At 42.1% G+C, this 22,028-nt stretch overlaps 1 protein-coding gene across 9 annotated transcripts; it reads right to left on the reverse strand.

Moving 5' to 3' along the window:
* Positions 1–195: 195 nt before the first annotated feature.
* atxn2 (ataxin 2) lies at positions 196–19,119 on the reverse strand. Of its 9 annotated transcripts, none has more exons than XM_079161039.1 (26): positions 18,725–19,119; positions 17,178–17,208; positions 16,730–16,789; positions 16,228–16,299; positions 14,844–14,994; positions 14,077–14,091; positions 11,931–12,055; positions 11,634–11,725; positions 11,208–11,396; positions 9,938–10,104; positions 9,336–9,584; positions 7,626–7,811; positions 7,082–7,249; positions 6,783–6,890; positions 6,619–6,689; positions 6,164–6,513; positions 5,785–5,848; positions 5,522–5,668; positions 4,845–4,862; positions 4,139–4,205; positions 3,429–3,622; positions 2,497–2,623; positions 2,207–2,401; positions 1,756–1,967; positions 1,223–1,400; positions 196–1,023 (listed from the first exon to the last, which is right to left on the reverse strand). In XM_079161039.1, the coding sequence occupies exons 1-26, from the start codon at positions 18,835–18,837 to the stop codon at positions 995–997; spliced, it is 3,378 nt and encodes a 1,125-aa protein (XP_079017165.1). In that variant the 5' UTR covers positions 18,838–19,119; the 3' UTR covers positions 196–994. The 9 variants fall into 9 exon arrangements, with proteins under 9 accessions (XP_079017165.1, XP_079017164.1, XP_079017166.1 ...); XM_079161038.1 differs by having other exon boundaries at positions 4,133–4,205; XM_079161040.1 differs by lacking the exon at positions 14,077–14,091 and having other exon boundaries at positions 4,133–4,205.
* Positions 19,120–22,028: the final 2,909 nt, after the last annotated feature.

Raw genomic sequence — 22,028 nt, forward strand, 5'->3', positions numbered from 1 at the left:
TGCATCAGTCGGTCTCTGAATACCTTCTGACGTCCCACCCCGGTGTAGCTTCAGCTTCAGGTCACTTTCTGAACAAATACAAAGTCGTTGCCTCTTTGAGTATTTACAGCAGCAGAGCAACGCGAGTGGGATAGATTGAAAAACGTCAGATGTGCAGTGAATGAAACCACAGTAAGCATTTCAGTTTTTAAAACTTTTTTATTGTTTTTAAATTTTTTTGCTCATTTTTTAAATTATTTATATTATCTACAAAGTAAAAGTTTTAACTTAAAAGTTACATAAGGGTCGGGTGAGAAGTGGGATCTGATCACCTCAGCCATTATAATTTCATAAATAACGTTCTCCTGTCCTCTTGGCTGCCAAAACAGGTTTATTTCACAGGAAGCTTCTCGTCACGTTGCTTTTTTAGTTTGGTTAGAAACCTGTCAACAAACGCAGCACATAGCAGCAGCAATAAACAGTAAGATTAATACTGTCTAAATGTTGGAAGATTCTCTTTTTTTTTTAAGAACAAGGTGCAGACAAAATACAAGTTCCAGTTGAATTTTCCTCTTCACTCTCTGATTAGTTTCTCTCATTCTCTCTTTCACGTCTTACTTGGCAAGCTGACTCAAGTTGCAATTTTGGGACCCCTGAAAGCATGTGGGTGTTCTGTTTGTGTGTTCATCGGTGTGTGTGTGTGTGTTTGCAGATGTCTGCTTGTGATCGGGGGAGGGGGAGGGGGGGGGCTGAATATGAGCAGTCTTGCCTGTTAAAACTCTCTAGCGTGTTAAAACATGTCACTGCATCAACCTGATGGACATTCTCTTATTGCCTAGTCTGGAAGGGAGGGAGGGGAAGAAAGAGAAAAGCTGATGTGAAGCATGTCTGGTGAGGATGAGGGAGGAGAGGAGAGGGGAGGGAGGGCTCTGGTTCTCTTCATCGCCTGGTTACGAAGGCTCTGGTTGAGAAGCGTGACGCAGAGCGAGTCCCTCGGCTCACTGGTGCCCTCTATCTACAGCTGCTGCTGATGATGGGCTTGCACTGCAGAGACGAGACAAAATGGGGGAAATGCACAGTTCATGGATTTAGAGATTGTCCACAATTAAACCGTTAAGGAATAGATCTTGGCGATGTGGCCAAAAGATAATATTCGGAAGGCGTTCACTTCAACTAATAGGTTCAACATATAAATTCCTGACTCCACCCTGCAGCGGTGTGACACTTGATACATTAAACATACCTTGTGGATGTGCCAGGTAGGAGAAATGTGTGGTGGAGGAAACGGGTATGGGGTTGAGGGCATTCTGGGGCATGGCTTGCTGCGGACCGCCTGGAGGACCCTGGGTAGCCATCAGCATCATAGTGGGGTGGGTCTGCCCTGGGTGGTGAGACTGCACCATACCAGACTGCATATGGGCCTATGAATGAGAGACAGTGTGTGTGTGTGTGTTTGTGAGAATGATACAGAGCATCAACACCACAACATTCACAGCTCTTGCCTGTATGTTACTGACAGGAGCAGCATGAATAGATACTCTATAGTAATAACCAGGGGACAGTTTCTGGGTGTGGAGCATGAAATGAGGCGTTAAGTATAGCATCCCTCTGGAAAACACTATTTAAAAGCCAGACTTTGAGCTAAGTTCTACATTCAGTTAGTTCTGCCGATTTACACCCACAGAGAGAAAGATGCACAGTCACTGTGACGGAAGCTAGTTACACCGTGAAAGACACCGCTCACTTGGCCGGTGCTGAAAGCAGTTTGTGACCTACCTGCTGCACGTGTGCCATGTGATTGTGGTTGTAGCCGTGCTGCACCTGCTGCGGGTGGATATAGACAGTCTGCTGGGCAGAGGGGAACGAGGCCTGGGGAGACTGGGGATTGGGCCCCGGGGTCATGGAGGGAGGAGTGGGGGCCAAGGCAGAGTACATCTGCTGCTGCTGGGGCTGGTTGGCCAGGTGGAGGGCCTGGGCTGCTGCTGCCGCTGTGACACACGAGAACACACCAATGGAAACACAATACCGCGACACACAATACGAGAGGCCAGATTTCTACTCCTGCAGCTGTTCGCCTATGAGCTCTGTGAGGGCACACATAGTACTGGGTGTAATGTGTATTACAGACAAGTACCTTACATCTGTTACAATGATGTCTCAGAGTTCTGCAGACCATCTCTGCGTCTATGCAAGAAGTATAAATGAGGCGTTAGGCAGGCAACCTCACCTGCTGCTGCCTGCTGGTGCTGTTGGTGCTGCTGGACTGGGCTGGCAGCTGGGTGGTTAGGAGGACCTCCATGTTGTTGTGGACCACCCTGCTGGCCTTGGCCTGTAGGTGTGGCAGAAGGCTGGGGGTGCTGTTGGTGAGGGTGCAAGGTGGCGTTGGGGTGGGAGTACTGCTGAGGCATTGGCCCTTGAGACACTGCGAGACATTTAAGGATGAACGTTTGTTGTTTTTTAAACAGTAAAAACTAAATGACCTGCAAAGGAACATAGACAAAGGGTGCGCTGACATACCATACATGGTGTGTGTCTGCTCCGGGTACTGTGTAGTTGAGGAAGAGACGAGTGTGGGTTGGCCGTGTGTGGGAGGCGCCATCATCCTGGCACTGCCCTGCATCACCGGACTGAACACATGCTGCGCCTGGAGAACACACGGACAGACAGAAGACGCACAACATCAGCATTAAATCCTGTGTGTGTGTGTGTGTGTAAAACCCAAGTCATTAACAAATACATTTCTTTCACTCAGGTATTTTTTTTTTAAGAAAAACTCAATCATTTTGGTATTGGTACCAAACCTCAAGTACTGTATTGTGTCATTCATAATGTACATATCTAACTCAGTAGGGTTTGCAGATTTTTCTGGTGATTGTTTCTGTGCTTTGACTACCTCCAGTAGTGAAATTAGTACCTAATTAAGATGCTTTCAGTTTACTTTAAATCTTTCTTCCTTCCAGTCTCATTATCTCATCCCTATTTCTAACTTAACCGCATAGTCAGATTCATTGACGGCAATAAAACTGAATAAATTCTCACCCCTTATCAATTCTGTTCGTTCAATAACTCCAGCACCTAACAGATTAGTGGTTATGTTGCCCATAAGCACCTTGAAGCCAATCTCCTAACCACCGCTGTGTTCCCGGTTACATCACGGCCTGACTGCAAACAAGGTAACAACACTTCAGGTGTAAGAGGCAGCAGCCTGCGCTCAGCTCCACAACTCAGACGTGAGGATACGCTGGCGTTGTGTCAAGCTGCTGGACCGCGAGCATCTGTTAGACAAATGGCTGACTGGTGTACAGCTGGAAGAGATAAACACTGCCAGGACTAACCGCCGGTGCCAGGGTAACTGTAACGGTTACGTGTGGTTCCTAACAGAGGAGCCTCCTGTGCAGAGCACTGCTGAGTAAGCCGCCCGAGGTTGTATTGTTGTTCTACAATCTTACCTGTGACTGGTAATGTGTCATCTGCTGGACCAGTGGCTGACTGGTGAACTGCTGCGGGCTGCAGGTGAAGTATTGGGCAGAGTAAGCGGGGCTCTGAGCTACAATAGGGGGTCCTGCGGCCGTCGCTTGGTGCATCATGGTGGGCGTGCCTTGCGGGTGGTGCTGGTCTGACCTCTGCTGGGGCATGTTGGGTACTGGAGAATCATGTAAAGAGCTTTCATCAACATCCCCTTCAAACACAACCACACAGAATCATGGAGGAGTCTGAAAAAAAGGTACTGCTCGTTCTAAAGGCTATGTACAAAATGTGGCCTGAAGATAAGACGACATGCTATAAGAGAACCCTCCTTTTCTCAACACGTCTTTCTGAAGATGAGCAGCATTTGGTCAGATGAGTCCTGATGATTCTGTAGCCTTTCCTCTTGTACAAGTGAAAGTAATTGATGCGTGTAATGAATCCCACACATTGATGTAGCTCATCCAAGTTAAGTGCAACTATTCCTTCATTCAGTTGAAGAGTTTTTGCACTTGTGTTAACATCAGTATCTAATACTTGTGGTACTCGTGTAAGCACTGATGGTGCATTACTGCTGTGTTTCTTCTGCCTGGGTGGTATAAAGCCATATACTGTATATACTGGCTTGTGTTTTACTATGCGTGCTCAAGAGAGAGAGTGAGAGCGAGAGACAAAGCCTTATTCTCACCTTTACCTGGTCTGTAGGGTTTAGACTGGCTGACTGTCATATGAGGCATCTGAACCTGGTACATCGCTGGAGACTGGAGCGAGGACGGGAACGAGGATGGCAGATGGGGGAAAAAAAAAAAAGTTTATACTTAATCTTCTCAAGACACTTCAGCATCATTTCTACAAGAATAGAAAAACACAGCACTTGACTAAAAACAAGTGTGTTTTGTGTGGGACTACTCTTACTACCGTCTGTGGGGCTGGACACCAACTATTCAGCTTTTAGCATTAGTAGCCAACCCCTCACTGAACACATACGAAAAGCATATATTAAAAACACTTGTGCGCATGTGAGATTGTGGGAATTATCTCTTACCTGGGGCCACATGCATTTTCTATGCCCGTCTATCATTGGGCAGAAACGGGTGTTTTACAACTAGGACCCAAACACTGCTCGTCATCTTCCGTTCCTCAACTCTTTAACGTTATACACCATGCACTTACATTACAGAAACAAAGAGGCTCAAACTCTTATTAGCTTACAGTCATTTGTTTGTTAAACAGAAATAAGATGAAGTTATAAGTCCATCTGTGATGACAGTTTAGAATGAATTGCAATAAGAAGTTGGCAAACCAACATCTGATGGCAGTTATTCAACAAGCAAGAAACAAACACCTCAGTACTGATTGGTCTGACAAATAAAACAAAAGGATTAAAGAAATTCACAAACCTTCCATATTATGCTTTTCTAATGGAGCGAGAGAGAGAGGAGGAGGGGGAGAAAAGGAAAAAGAACCACTCTTTAGTTGTTAACCAAGGTAATTTATCGCTTACACGTGTCTGATGTTGGATCACCAAGTTTTTCTTAAAGCAACACAAGAAAATAGATTTACAACTAAAGATGTAATAGCTTTCATCCAAAATATGCTTAAAACCTACAACGAGTCACTGACATCATGTGGTATACACATTCCAGATATTTCATCCTTTCTTTAAACATTTCAAAGCTAGTTATAAAATAATAATTCAGACAAAGTGTGTCTGGAAGATGACAGGGGAGAGAAAAGTGAAGAAGTGATGACGAAGGGTGCGCATGTTCTGTATATTAAGGTGCACAAAGAAAACTAAATGAGCACAAGATGAGTGCGTGCAGCCTATTAAAATGGAAATGTTGGCATGCATTGAAAAATTAATCAAAGCCAGAAAAGGAGAGGAAAATACCAATGAGGACAAACATAAGCAGCCACGTTGGGAGACCTCATGGTGATGGTTGTTAGGGATTTGTTTTCATGAGCTTTGCATTTCACACTGATTTAATGTGATACTTTAGGCTGATCGGCACTGAAAAGAAACAAAAAAGGCATTTGTCTTCGTACTCGAATTCCGTCATGCAGGTGTGTGTCTCACCTGCACTCCAGGGCTGACTGGTGTGAGGGGATACATCTGGGGGAAGCAGACGGTCTGGCCGTAGACGGTCTGAGGCTGCTGGACCACGATGGAGGGGCTGGGCTGGCCCTGAGGCCGGGGAGGCGTCGGGGTGTTTGCTGGTTTGGGCTGATCACGGAGCATGTACATAGAGACAGACGTAGAAAATGAGTTGGGGATCTCAAATTGTGGTAGTTGAATTGTTTTGTGTGGCGGCGGCGGCAGCAGCAGGGCATACTACTCACCTGCGCATTGAACCTGGGTTTGAACTCATTGGCATTTGGGTTCAAGGTTGATTTTCTCACTTGACTGCAGGAGGAGAATAGTGAAGATGATTACATTTAAAAAGGATCAGTAGGAAATTATTGTTATAATTATAGTTCTTTTGAAAGATTCCGTATTTTCCTAAAACAGCTGGGCAAACGTTACACAAATAGGAGTAAATAGTGCATTTGTTTGGGACTATTTTCAGCAATGAACAGCAGGACGTGTTGAGTAAACTACAGTGCCTTCATTCATGGAGAAGGAACAGGTCAAACACTGTAATTGTGGGACACATGGATGTGTTTTCCTTTAAACATACGTTCAGTCTCCCCTCTCGACCGTACTGTCTTTTCCACTCACTCTTGTACTGCCTCCTTTTTCTCCTCCTTCTCTTCATGCTTGGGTCCACTGAAGGAGGACGTGGCTGTCGTCTGAACTCCCTGTGATGTCACGTCTTGTCCCGCCCTCTTTTGGTCAGGGGCTGATGGAGACGGGGACAGTGCAGCGGGGCTGCCGGGCTTACTGGCGTTTGGAGCAGGGGCGCCAACAGGGGCGCCGGCAGCAATCACCACAACACCGTCTTCAGTGCCCTCCCGCCCCACTGCGGAGGCTTTGTCCAGGGGAAGGTCCTTCGGCTTGTCTGCTGGATCTCTGGGAGTCTTTGTCATCATCGGGTCAAAAGCAGGTTCTGGGTTTGAACTAGACTGCAACTGGACAAGGGAAGATGAAAACAAGAGTTGGACGAGGCACATCCCAGCTATTGAGCAGCCTTTAAAAACACGAGGGTAGTTATGTCAGATTTTCAGCACACTTACCCTAAAATCAACGCTAAATTTCTTTAAATTATCTATTTGTTTTCTGTGGTCTGGTGCCATAGAGGGGGGTCCTGTAAGGTGTGTAGAGAGAGAGAGAGAAATGATTGAGGGTTTCAGTGATTACCAAATCAATCTGCAAATACTGCTCCTCGTGTACACTGTACCTTTACAGACTGTTCTGGTGATACTAGGTGAGCTGTCCAGGGGCTTGATGTTTTCCTTGTTTGCAGTCGGGGATGTCTGTCTCGTCTCCTGGACACGACACTCTTTCGCTGCAACAGAAGAATAGTCTGTTGACTCCCGGTAAAAGATGCAGAGCAAGGATTTGTGAACGGTCTTTCTGATGATGACCGAACCTCCGCTGCAATGTCAAATCCAAGTACACTACATACATACTGTACTTAGCATTCCTCATTCGCTTTAATCAATCTCAGTGAAAAGTGTGGGTTAACTTTAACACTACCATCTGCTGAAGAAGAGGCAACCATGTTGGGGGCGGGGCTAGCAGCAGTAGGAGAGGAAGCTGATGTCGCTGCAGCAACAGTTTCCACAGGAGCTGTTCCTGTCTGGGGTGCTGGGAGGGAACAGGCTCCGCCCATATTATTCTGTCGGGGGGAGCGTGGCCTGTGAGCTGAGGAGGGGAAGAATTCATTAGATGTCGGTGATCACATAATGTAATTCTAAGTCACACCAACTAACTTCAACGTCGTTATTTACTGGCCAACATTAAAGAATAAGTAGTGAAAGGGTTCGTTTTTCACCCATGTTTGCACTCATCGTATTATAAAAAAAAAAAGGTGCTTTTTTATATCACGCAAGGCAGACAACGTTGTTCAAAACACACCGACCAGAGGTATAATTTCTTTTCTCCTTTTGCAAATGTGTTCCTTTGTGTGATATGTTAATGAAGTAGAAATGTTCATGCAGTTGGAAAACAATTATCAACATATAAAAACACACAAAGTGTAGAGAAATAGAAAGAAAAAGTAAGGAAAGAACTACTTTACCTCCACTAACCACAGAGGACCATGTCCCTCCAGAGGAACTGCTCCTGGTCGGTGGAGTCACTGGGACCTCTCCAGGAGCATTGTGGGAAATCAAATCCACTCCGGATGGGACTCCAGGGGTTCGGCAGGGTGGCACTCTGTGAGCACGAGGCGTCCGCTGGGACTTTGGAGACATCCTGGGGGGGCCTGTAGACGAAGAAAGACAGATGAAGTAAGACGGACCATCCCATACACAGACCGTGGATGTGAGGTAAACACGCTGACCAGCCTGCGTCTCCTACAATCCTGCAGCGAAGGTTTCTCTTTGAAACTCATCTCACAAAAGCTTAAACTTGTTCTTTTCTTTCTTTTAAAACCTCTACACACCGACTACGTCTCAAAAAAATGTTTAAATGTCACATCCCACAGTAATGTTATTTGGTGACATGCATGTTAGTGGAGAAACTGCAGGTGATCCTGTAAAGTGATCAAACAACACACCACACTCTGCAAACCACAACCAAGTGAAGTGACAGATGAGAAACGGGGAAATAGAGGATAGAAGGTGACGTGAAGACCCTTATTTAAAGAATTCACTGTTTAGCAGAGTTGGTAGAAAACCGTGTGTCTCACAGGTGAAAGCCCAGTGCACAACCGTTCTTTGGCCAAACATTAGTTGAATATTTTTGCCATTTCAGTGTAAACACATTTGAAAAGTATAAACATCATCCATACGTATTTGGACAGCAACATGTTCCTTTTAGCTCAGTACTCCAGCTCAGTGGATTCAACACACACGGTCTAAGTGTTTAAAGGGTTCGCTTACAGTTAACAGTTTGAGAGTGAACATAGTAGGATTCGTAACCCTGTTAAAAGAGCATCATCATGGAAGATAGTGCCGAGTCGACAACCAAAACCCACCTTTTGATGTTTTGTAATAAATTACACTTAAAATACCATCAAAATAAAGCTCAAAGCTGGTATTTTACCCTCATTTTTATTGATATCATTTCAAAACCAATGCGCTGGAGTACAGAGCCAACACAATATCACTGTTAAGCACTGTATGTGAGGCCCAACTGATTAAGTTGTTTTACGTAATATATCCTCTTTTAAAAACGGCCAATTCTAACTTCTGGTTGCATCTTTCCCATTCTTCATTTATAACTTCACATAGGTTTGTATTTGTTTTTTTAAAGTTGCACCGATCAAGCCTTTGAAAAGTCTACGTTATTATAACTTTGCTCAAATTAGTTTTCAACCTTGAAACAGTCACAACATACCTAATTATCTAAAATATGAGGCTGTCTGTTGAGACCTTCCTCTTGACTGCTCCATCAGAGAACATCGAGACACTGCTGCCTTGGTGTCTTAACTCTTGCTTGACAGAAAGCACAGCACACATCGTTGTGCAACCACATGCCAAAGCGAAACTGCCTGAAGCACTGACAAAGGATCAGCTTGAAATTGAAATCCTCAAAATATCCATTTGTAAGGAAATTGAAAAACCTGACCCCAAATCAGTTTGAAGAAGCAACTTCACCCATTTGTTTTGTTCCACACTAGACCTGGGCAAATATATTTCTGAGAGTAGTTTTCTTATTTAACTTTTAGGACATTTCTAACATCTTTCAATCCGATTATGATGGAACATCACTTCCATATTGAACTCAATCCATCCAACTTCAACTCATGCCTTTGCCCAGGTCTACTCCACACTGATGTGGGTACCTTCTGAAGACATGCGTTTGGGCAGAGTGGAGGCTGGCGACGTGGGCCCATGGTGGGAAAAGGAGGATGAGGAGGAGGGATAGGAGGGGTGGGATGAATGAGAGTGAGGCCTGGAAGGTCTAGAGGGGGGTCTGGAGGGTGGCCTGGTGGGCGTGGTCGCCCGAGGAGGCAGGGAGGAGGGACCAGACTGGTAACGAGAAGGGGGGCGGGAGGAAGGAGACGGACAGGGTGAGGGCCAATGGGATGAACCTAAAAGAGGGAAGGACAAATGATCAAGGATGACAAACGGCAGATACCCAGTTAAAGTGGGGAAACAAAGGTATAGCAGGAATTTAAAGAAGGGGGGGATTAATAAATATGAGAAAGTATGGCAAGGCAGAAATAAAATAGGTACATAACACATAAGTAAATAAATAAACAAACAAATGAATAAAACAGCAACAGCAAATATGAACATCCCAGAGACGCTAAAGCTAAAGCTACCGCCGGCTTTACATCAGTTACACAGTAGAGGATAACAGAGGAAACTCTCTGCACACATTTTGTTTGTAAAGTGTAGCCAGTAGCCCCATACGGTTGTGTGTGTGATGTATTAATCATACCTCCGTTAACCACCCTCTGGTCAGCCCCGGGACTGTAGTCGTGAGGTCCTGGTCGAGGAGTCGGGGGTCCAGCTGAGCTCTGAGCCAGACGGGGTGAGTTCTGACGTCCCGGTCCCCAGGACATCGCCTCCCTGTTCCTCTGACCTGGAGGAATGTACTTGTTCTCTCTGCGCACACACACGCACACAAACGACACAAGCAGATGGTTCAGTTAAATATGTCTAAGACAATAGTTAAGATAATAAAAGGGAGGAATTCATTCTACACTCTATTACATCCAACTAAGTACTTCTCATCAGCCAAAATGAGCATGTTTTCTTTAATTACCAAGGAAGTATTTGTTCTGGGAGCAGCTGCTGTATACTTAGTGAATTTGCTCGAACTACTTTGTCTCCCTTTAAGGCTCGAATATGCTTCTCAAGCCTCAGCTTTTCTACTGCAGACCCACCCTAAAGTGGAAGCATTATGTACATATATTATGTACTTGTGCTCTCATCCGTGCACTTAAACGGTGAGAGCTCAAAGTCCTTCAATTCTGATATGCGGTGTAGGATATGCTCGTACAAAGAACTTCTAAATACATATAGTACAGGCCATGCTGGTACATATTTTCTTCTCTATGTAAAGCTTTTGTAAAATATCAAGCATGTCTATTCAAACAGACCTGCTGGTGATGACGTTTGCAAACAAGACAGGCCAGCCCTGTGACGTTGCTGCATTGATATTTAATAATAATAATAATAATTACAAGTATAAACTAAGTCCCAGTTTTCCTATCAATAACCTACACTGTGGCAGCCCGCTAAAGTATTTACTATAGAAACTATGTGAACTATTTGCTTTTAAAGATATAGTGGACTAATATAACATAAAAGTAAAACTAACTAACTAAGTTCTGCTCTCAGAGTTTACCAGACTGATGCGTTTAACTCTAAAATGTACATTTTCTTCCGGGGGAAGCATGACCCCGGACCGCCCTGGCAGGTCAGAGGCCCACCCACTATGGTCTCACAAACTCTTGAGGGAAAACCTGAAGCCACATTACGGGACAGTAAATGTTGCAGTGTGGTGTTGTGCAGCTGCTTTTTTTAAAGAAGCTGGCATTGTAGCACAAACTAAGAGCCAATTACAAACAATGAGAATGAATGAAATTGGATAGGCACATGCAAACTATTGACACAATCTGCAAGGACATCATTACAAGGAATACACTGACCAATGCAAGAATTAAGCTTTGACCCTATGTTTGCATGTGTTTCCTGGTTCTCACCTGCTAAGTGTATGAGTCTCCCTTTCCCCACGCACTACAGCAGTATATTTCTCCTCCTCAGAGCGTTCATCGTTCTCCAGGGCCACGCGGGCCTTATATGTGGCACTGGCCTCAATCTCCTCTGCCAGCTGGGCAGCACGCGCTTCTCTCTTCTGGAACTCTTCTGAGTTGTCTCGCTCCAGGGGGACCCTGGGAAACAAGCGCAGGTCAGACTAGAGCGACAAGGTGACGGAGTGTCCAGGGACGACCTGATGGAAATGTTTTTCTTTTGTCACGTGAGGTCACACCTGATTAAAAGCATAAGTTAATTACCAGATATATAAAAAATATCTTCAGTAAACACATTCTTTCATTTTAAATAGATATGCTGCATTAGTGGAAGTGCATTACACATATTCCAACAGAGAGAAACACACAGAAGCTTACGTATATGTGGACAGGCTGCTGTCATATGTAGACAAGACTCCATACTTCTCCTCGTTGTACTTGAACATGTCATTGGGGTCCCAGCCATTTGACTGATGTGAAGAGAGAGCAGAGCAGAAAGAGAGAACTTCACACAAGGGCCATTAACAGATAATCAATGCTGTGGAACAGATGTTTACTTCTTTCCCGTCAAATTCAAAATCCTCAGTTAACAAAGCTCCTCATGTGAAGGCCTGTGTGGATTCTATGTGCTCACAAGTGCAGCATCAATCCGTCGGTTGCGTCTTGTTTTCTTACCACATCTGTATCCAGAGACTCCAGGCTGTCAGAGTTGTGGGTCTCTCCTCCATCCCAGGGCTCTAGATCCTTCTCTTTATGCTCGCCATTGATCTTACTGCTCACTGCTGCATCTGTGAAGTTGTCTGTGGCGCACGCACACACACACACACACACACACACGCACAAAGAATACATATTTATGTACGGCACACACACACACACACACAGAAGCTCATGATGGTATGTATCTCACATGGCTGCACTCTCATGCCTCAAGAGCCACAAGCCCTAGCAAAGGTTTTGTAGCTGAGGTTCACCAGTCACACCCACTCACAAGCAGACATGGGTCCGACTGGATTGGGGAAAGAAATCCTTTCAAAATTAAATTTGAGCATTTCCTTGAGCTGGCCTTGGGAAAGCTAACAAGTATAAAATGTTCTGACAGCGGGAGCAACAATATGAAAACAGCCTTGTGAAGAAATGCAAAAGGCAAAACCCTAAAACTACCTTAGCCTGTAACCAATTATTATTATTATTATTAAGATATATTTTCAGCTGACAAACTTTCATCCAAAATCAAATGCAGGTATCATAGTCTGTCTTTTTCCCCCACTTAATTTATTATGCATCACTAAAGCAATACCTTGAAAAACAATAACTGATATTTGTCCATACTTTCAGGACCGTTAATTAAAGTTACAGAATACTTTGGTCGGCACACTAAAACCAGGGACAGGCACGCTCAAAGAAAACCCCTAAATTATATTTGAAAGGAAATCTAATCACATGTCGGCCCAGGTCTGCTCTCACACTCTCAGAACTGGCACCAATGGACTGCATGCATTAAGCATATCAGCCACCTGGAGTTAGCATAACCGAGCCATCCCAACTCATCCTGCAATACAAAGTGCATTTAAGCATGTTCAGAGATACTAGATTGGCACCATGCAGAGAGTCGGGCTAACAGACCGGATATACAGGACTGTCTCAGAAAATTAGAATATTGTGATAATCCCCATACGTGTGATTTAGTTTACTGAACCAAGCTGAGTGTTTTTCAAGGCTCAGGAAACCCTTGCAGGTGTTTCGAGTTAATTAGACGATTCAAGTGATTAGTTGAATACCCTACTAGTATACTTTTTCATGATATTCTAATATTTAGAGATAGGATATTTGAGTTTTCTTAAGCTGTAAGCCATAATCAGCAATATTAAAAGAATAAAAGGCTTGCAATATTTCAGTTGATTTGTAATGAATCCAGAATGCATGACATTTTTGTTTTTTTAATTGCATTACACAAAATAAAGAACTTTATCACAATATTCTAATTTTCTGAGACAGTCCTGTATATTAGTAGAGGTGGTTGGTATGCTCTGTACATTCTGTCCATCAAGGGAATCGGACATTAACAAATAAAATGTGGGCATAGTGAGCAGTAAGCAAACATGCATTTAGATTGCAGTCAATTATATAAAAATCCTGACATAATTAGATTTTTAATACAATGCTCAGAAACCAAACGGTGCTCGTGCTCAATATGACTTTTCAATCTGTTGCTTTTAATGGCATCATACTCATAATGCTTAAAATTTCCCATCAAGCTCTTATTGTAGCCGAGTTCTGGTCCAGTAAGCTTTGAACCCCATGTCTAGGAAAATAACAACCCTCGGAAATTTTAGCCTTTTCTGGCTACAGACAGGCTCCAATTGAGCTGGGGCCTTAACCATAAAATAATTAGTTAAAACTATTTGTAAAATGTTAAAACATAACTTTAAATGTCAGTTTAATAGCAAAACTACTGTTAGAACTAATACAATAAGTATTCGTGTTCATAAAGCAATACATATAATGTCCAAAGGCAATGATCCCGACGGGCTGATCTCTGAAGTAAAAGCTTAACCGAGCTGTGCATCACAGAGCAAGTGGCAAACCCTTCCACCAAACGCAACATCCAGTCAAAAGATAAAAGATTCAGTGAAAAGACGGAGCAAGAGTGACTTGGATCAAACACTTGATTCTTAGGTTATGTGAAAGCATTGATCCCCAAATTCTATCAACAAATTGGATTCAAAGCAGCAAAAGATCAGACCCCAGCCTAGGAGATTCACTAATTAGTTTGAGTGCATACGAAGTTGTGCAAGAGGAGAAAACAGCCATATATTACCTGTATCAGAGGAGACTAGACCAGAGAGGAGAGAGACAGATGACAGAGTCAGAAGATGGACTTACAGATGGTGACCAACAGTCAAGCTTGTTTCTTTTACAACTAATGTTTTCATGGCTTTAGTCAAACCACATCCCCTTATTTTAAGTTGATGAAAAAAATCACATGTACCTTGAAAACAAAATCTGCAGAAATAAACACATTAATAACATAGGATAACTAACATTAGCAATGGTGCTTTAGATGTTTTACTTTTCCGGTAATCAGTCCATAATTGATCAATTTAACGATCATATTTTAAAAGTTGCACCAGTTCAAATCATGTGGCGAGACCCTCACACTTCGTCCAGTCCATTATCATTCAAAGAAGAATTGTGTGGGTCAAGATGAAGTAGATGAAGACGACTCATTCAGCCTTTATTGAGTGGCCTTGCTTCGGCTGGGCAACCTTCGGACCAATCAATAGTTTACATCAGTCTTCAATGACTGGCCACTCAGAGCAGATACACGAGATTTAACTCACGGCAAAGCCTCTGACACCAAGGTGGTGAATACGGACTGAAAGGGATCAAAACGTTGTGTGCATGTACTGAGGGACATTCACTCTAGCATGTGTTCATTTTTCTGAATGTGAAAAGAAATTGACATGCTTGCCTATTTACATCGCGTATGCTTCATGGGTTTTCAGTATGAGCACCACTAGGTGTGTATAAAGACTGCTGTTCGTGTAGCTGGATAATATTTGTTAACAAAAAGGCCCTCGGTACCTTTCCTGGCGAAATTCAGGTCCACATCTTTGAAGGTCACCACTACGACATCTGAGGCCTTGAAAATGATGCTCTCCACAATATCCTCTTTCCTGGGAGCTATGCTCGGCTCTGGGCTCTTTCTGTGGGCTGCGTCCAGCACCAGGTCACACTAAGGGGGAAGAGTTATGTCTTTGAATAAAGGGGAATCTCAAATACAGCAAAAGCTACATTTATCTACAGAAATGATGAGTAACCCTGGAACATGTAGGACAGAGACCGTGCACAGTTTCTTCCCAATCATGTTCCACAGTAGCTGGACAGAGAGAGAATGAGTTGGCCATCATTTTAATAATACTTTTTTTTTTTTCCCGAGTAAATGTATCACGCAAACATTCTCTGGTTCCAGCTTCTCAGGGAGGATTTGCTGGTTTTTTTCCTACGTTATAACATTGTGAATTAAATATATATTTTTATGAATATGTATTAAATATCTCAATGTGAACTGTTGTCAGATAAAACGAGCAGTTTGAAAAAGGAAGAGGTCACCTTGGGCTCAGGAACATTGGGGCAGACTTTTTACCCTATTTTCTGACATTTTATACACTAAATGATGAACCAATTAATAAAAATAAAAAAGTGATGGATGAATGGATAATAATCCTGATGAGCACAATCAGAGGAAAAAGAACCAAATGAATGAAATCACTTGGTGTGTTTAATTGACATGAAAACCTGCAATCTTGGCCCAGATGGAGGAGCTTGTGACCTAAAACTTGCCCAAAAAAAGATGTTTTACAACAACTAGTACATTATAGAAGAAAATTGAAAACACAAGCCCTTCAACCAAATGATACACTGTTGACGAAGAGACGGTGTACAGAGGGGTGGTGAATATTTCAGAATGTTTGACTGTTCAGCTTGCGCACACACTGTGGTAATAAAAACCAAATGGGATACTTTGTTTTGGACTCAAAACAAAAGGGGTGCGTTTGACTGTGCAAGCACCAAATCTAGTCTATTTTGGAGTATCCTGCCATGGGAGATATCAAAGTCTGATGTGAAAACAAGGGATAATGTATGTTATAGACTTCCCATCAAGAATGTAAAGCCAAGCCTCTGCCAAGTGAACTGAACAGAATTCCCCCCATAAGGCAAACATTGGAGAATATTTCAACCTAAAAGGGAAGATGAAGGGCCACATACCTCTCCTCCTTAAAAGGAAAGATGGAAAGGGATCTTTACCCACGCCACCTCAGGGGTGAAGCTGTCATTGAGTGATGGCTGGGCACTAACTTCCCAGCATAGTAATCCTTGATCAATAGTGATGCTACTAACGACATTACACATCGAGCACCATATTAGCGCCTACTATAAAGAGCATTGTACTATGTGTTATCCTTACCTCTGGACCGTATGTCTTAAATACTCCTTCATAGACTGCTCCATTTTTCACCTTCAGCTCACACTTGGTCCCCTATGAATAAACAGGCCTATCAGTATTCATTGTCTGCAACATTCATGCAATTAAAAGTGCCAATGTCAATTTACAAAATTCAAAAAACAAGTTCAGAAACCCATCTGCTGTGGAAAAAGACAAATGATTGATCAATCTCTGCTTTGTTTATGCAACCAGCTGTCTCTACAGATCACACAGGCTTTGCTTATAGCAGCGTAGACATTTTGAAGAAACAGCATGTGGTGAAAGACTGAAGTACATACTGCTGTTACACATTCATTTACAGTAAGCATAATTCACATGTTTTATTCAAACAACCTAATTTCTAACTGTGCTTATTTCTCTATTCATTATTGATATTATACAGAAGACAAAGTCCCAAAGGGCGTACTAGACATATTTGTAACATCAACTGAGAAAATAAAACTGTAAACACAGTTAAACATACCACCACTGAAGTCAAGACATGGACCATCCTCATATTTGCATATACACCATTGAAAATGACCTAAAGAAAAAAAATAAAAATAAAGTTAACTTCTGATGTTCCCCATTTGCTAAGAAATAAATGTGCTGAATAGGCTCTCACATGTATGCGACACCTATTGTTCCATTTACAATTCATAACAATAAAAAAAGATTTCCAACCAATGGATTTAGGCTATTTATCTAAAAAGGTCCATTCTGTGCAAATTTTAAACTACATTACAAAAACATAGCACTGTACTCAAATGACTGCACAGAATGAACAAAAATAAGTATTAATCCAGTGTGGGGGTTGTCATAAAAGCCTCCCTTTTTTTGATAAATTACAGCAATCAGGTTTACTAGCCGCCTAATGATACATCCCTATGTTGTATTTCCCACTGACGTATGAGAGTTAACCGGTTACTTACTGCTGCGGGACCTTTACCACTGTGTCTTCCCCTGAAAAGAAAAAAATGGCATTGATGTCAAACTTGCCATCATCATGAGCACTGAAGTTCTTGCTAGCATACTAAAGACAAAGCCCTCTCTAATGGAGGCCACTGTAGACTGAACGTTAGAAACCTCGAGAGGAGGTAGTGTAAATCCATGATGGTACTGAACTGCTGTTTCACATGTTACAGGGGAACCCCAAGAAACACCATCAACACAAATTATCCAATCAAATCTACATTTAAATGTCATAAAAATTACATATTTGAATGCAATGTAGATTCTGAAATGTCCAACAGACTCCAGGATATTTTGCTAGTTGGAATAATATTCAATGGGCTGCCAGCCACACACTACGTGGAGTAGCCTACATTTTTTTTTTTTCGAAGCATGTCCTAAAATGCACCTTGTTCAGCAGCTGGCACATGGCCAGGCATTCACACTTAATTCAATGTAGGAAACGGCCACTCTCCCTACATCATATCCGCCTTACTAGGCGAGACAGTCGGTTCCTCGATATTAAAATAAAACCAATACAAGAAATGTCGAAATGAAATAGGTTGGTTTCGTGTGTCCACGAACTGGTCCTATCGCATTTTACTCCATCTTCGTCAGGCCTAATGGATGAACCTACGCAATGAATGGGACGTACTGTCCTAGTGACCGGTGAATAGAAGCCAGACCAAACTAACACCACCGACAGACACGATACGCATGCAGCTTCTGCACCGACAGTGTGCGTTCGTTTTATATTGGGACGAGATGAACAGAAATGTCATGCTTCAAGGACGTTATTGCACGGGCAACAACGTCAAGGTTGAAAGCCCGTCGGTCTATAATTCCCCCTTCTCCTCCTCTTCTCCTCCTCCTCCTCCGCCCCATTCTTTCGTGCGCCCACACGTTTATATCAATTTCTTGACAAACCCGTTGCAGCAATGTTGCGGTAACGTGCCAACCTAGACGACTGTAGAACGAAAACAAACACAGCCTGTTTTTATCATAGTCCCTTTAGCCGACGTTAGCCGCTGTGAAACTGAATTAGGCAAGTGCGCTGAATCACAAGCATGGGCTGTCAAACGGCTAATTAACGCCGTTAGCCTAAGCGGCTCCGAGCCGATAGTAAACTGATATCAGCGACTTGGCAAAGAGCATCAGCGCTACACGCGCGTCAGGAAATGTGTTAGTCCACTAAAACATGTCAAAATACATAATGAGATAACAAATGATACGTGTTGTTCAACCTGGAAGAGGACGTAACATTAGATCTCGAAGTTGCAACATTATTGGGGCGAGCAGCAGACGGGCCTCGCAAGCTCAGCTGCATAGCGTTACGCTAGGTGACCAACACGTCGCGAGGCCCGCATAATGTTCAGAAACGCGTACTACTTTCGGACCGTTAACGGGAGTGTCATCTCTCCAAACCGGCCCTGTTGGAAGTGACTGTGTTCAAGTATTGGAGGCTAGTCACGTTAACCCTCGCTGCTGTGTTTTTATTTCGCTAAATTAGCGGTTCAGTTGCACAGACCTGCCCAGATTCTGTCGTCCCCCACCGCTTCCTCCGGCACCAGAGGCGGCGGCGGCACCAGAGGTGTTGCCACCGCCGGGCTTGCTGCGATTTCCACCGGCCTTCATTGACATGGTGATCCCATAAAACTCCGCGTCTTAAAACGACCAGCTTCACACCGCAATCTCTCAACGATGTGTGACTATGTGACAGCTCGCAAACGTTAGCGATCCTCAGATGTGGCTAGCTAACAGGGTAACGTCAACGTGCCTCTTGAGGAGGATGCTATGCTAAGAAGCTAGCTTGCTAACAGTAGCTATCTAAATTAGCAATCTGTACAATTCCTCTTAAAACAGAAAAAAATAATGTTTTAAAAAGACAACAAGCGTCAATTACTCTTCCAAAATAAACAAGGGTGTTACACCTCTTGTCAATTTGTTGTGTAATTCTAATAAAATAAATCGTTTATCTCAAAATAGGGTTTACAGCTATCTCAGGTTCTTTCCGTTGCTAACAGCGAAAAGACCAAAACAGTCTGAAAGGGGACAAAAAACAGCGGAGGGATATATGAAAGGCGTAGCGGCTCATAACATATAACGTTAACCAAATATTTCTACAGTGTGTTCTTTGACAGCCATCAACATGATAAAAAGACAAACGTGGTCATATTTAATCTAGAACACCAAAGAAACCTATAGATATGCATTTGTTTTGCTAAATTATACATACAACATGGTACTACTTTCAGGAAGTCCCCGAATCATCGACGGCAGTTCTGTAGCATCCACGTGAGCCGGCGAACAAACCACATACACGGGCGCTCACGCGTAGAAGCCATAGAAACACACCATTTTTTGAAGCTGCTTGTGTGTGCATAGGATGTCAATTTACGCATTACATTACGGACATAGAGATACAACTAGTTAGGTGCCCATTGATGTACATTGCCTAAGCAAATACACATTGATGATTTTGTCAATACAAGATAACATGTTGTGTAGTTGGAAGAGAATCAAGTAATTCGTATTCATTGTAGGGGCCTTTTTATGCACTGAATGTCAAATTAAATAACGTGCCATGTATTCCAAAAACATCAAACTAGGCTACATGTCAGGGTCCTGATATAATTTATTTAAAAAATGTATACTTTGTGATTAAATCTGAATCTAATCCAAAAACGAATTTTCTTTTTGTTTTTTTTCCTTGTCTTATACTGTGTAAATATATATTGGCACTGTTAGCCATGAGCCGCTGGCTCAGCCATGGCAATGTTGAGAGCTATTGTGAGGCAATATAAATGCTCCCAATGCAGGGTATAGCACCTTTAAAGAAACAATTTTTATTATATTCTATTAATCATTCAATAATCTTATAACAAGCTACAATACAAATAAAAATGTCCCATTTGGCTACAACATGGGTCTACAAGCCTTCCCTTTTTATATGATGTATTTATTTTTCTAAAATGTCTACAATCAAAATTGAATGACATTTTAAACATTCCATCACTTCTCTAGTTTTTCCAGTTAGTCTAACTTAGGACCATATTAGCTGCACTTTGTGCAGGAAAGAGGTGCATATGCCTTTTATAGTTCCATTTCTTCCACATCTCAAGTATTAACTACAGTATGTTTTCTGCCCTAAACATACATTTATACATTCAGTCATTATTTGGGTTTACATGAGACATATAGAAAATACCTACAGTGAGTCTTTGCATTTAAGAATTGACAAGCTCAGATGGGACTCAAACATACAGTCCTCATGGATTAGAATCAATGGATTTAAATCCATAGACAAACTGTCTTCTTCACTACGTTCACTGTCCTGTTGAAAGCGCCATCTTCTCTGGTCAGCGAATGCATTCCACTTGCAACATACATCAAGAAATAAATGAAGTTCATTATTCCAATGCTTCTGCCCTGATATGGAATTTAAGTAATTATGAATTAATATCAATTCATGGCTGTCCCCACAGCCAGCTACCAAGTAATGCCGATTCAATTGACAGTTAAGCATCTGGGTATACAATTAACAAATATATATATATAAAATGGCATTTTTGTCAAAAACTATGAGGATGGTAGCCTTAATTATATTGACTTGAATAATTTAGATGGTATGATAGATATTAATTGGCTGAAATATTCTGGTCTCAATACAGTTTTTGGTTTGGTCAATGTTTTCAAAGAGATCTTCAAGAAATGGGTATTGTGTTGGTCCTGTATTGTGACTTCCTGTCAAACTCTTACTATTTCATCAGGTACTTTTGGAGTTACTTTTTTACAAAATCCCAATTTGCCAACATGACATAACAGATGTGTCACAACAGATGATCTAATGTAGAAGTGCAGGCACACCCCTTCCTTCAGTTCTTTACCACCCCGGTCTTTAAATCAATGGTCCCAAATTCAGTGAAAATTAAATCCATACAGTTATTTGAGGGTGCTTCAGATCACATTCATTTCCTGGCCAAATAAAAATGTAATTATTTTGTAATTCACTCAATCCAGCATTAAAAAAAAGTTGCGATTCAATACCCCGTCCCTACAAAAATGAAGTGCAATTCAAAGTGGTCAATGTCATTTACCCCTGTACTGAATTTCTTCACATTTAATTAAATGTGGATAGTGTTTGCATTCTTTATAAAAGTGATATAGAAACGACAAACCACGAGTGAGATGATTAGACACTGAAATATTTGATTTAGTGATCTTTTCATGTACTTATATAATTGATGCCTGTGTTACTGATAAATATGCTGAACTTCTGATTAACTGTCTTCTTCTGTTGGGATTTTTGTCATTTATAAAACAAGATTCGTCACAACAACTTCATACTTCCTCGTCTTCCAACTTTTTATCTGCTTATCTGCTTTGAACTCACAGGTAAGGACCGTAAAGTTTGTTATTATTATTCTACTTTAATTTGTGTGTGTAATGCATATATATTAGGCCGGTTTGGGTTGTACTGTATTCCAAGTTTGCCTATCGTTTGTGCAAAAAACAAACTGTTAATAAAGTTTATTAAAAAAAAAAAAACTGGGGCCTTATAAGGACCCACCAGGGTACGACCACTTCCACATTTATTTTATCAACATTTAAAACAATTAATTAAAAAAATGTACCGACCATTACACGCTTAATACGTATCAAAAATACACATTTAGTCGCAGAAAAACAATACTACTTCACATATTGTCCTAATTTATAAAACATTTTGTTTTGTTTTCATCAGGCGTTCACTACGGGACTCGTTTTGTGTATTCCCTTCTTATATATATACAGTCTGGGGTATTCCCTCTGACAAGCAACTGTGGGATTAG

Source organism: Pholis gunnellus (genome assembly GCF_910591455.1).
Source record: "Pholis gunnellus genome assembly, chromosome: 6".
In the NCBI taxonomy this organism is placed as follows: domain Eukaryota; kingdom Metazoa; phylum Chordata; class Actinopteri; order Perciformes; family Pholidae; genus Pholis; species Pholis gunnellus.

Coding starts and splice junctions, on each gene's coding strand:
- atxn2 (XM_079161038.1), bottom strand. CDS start 18,837: ATGTCAATGAAGGCCGGTGGAAATCGCAGCAAGCCCGGCGGTGGCAAC. Junction 16,790..17,177: donor GTGGTAAAGGTCCCGCAGCA/GTAAGTAACCGG, acceptor TTTTTTCTTTAG/GTCATTTTCAATGGTGTATA. Junction 1,401..1,755: donor ACATGGCACACGTGCAGCAG/GTAGGTCACAAA, acceptor TCTCATTCATAG/GCCCATATGCAGTCTGGTAT.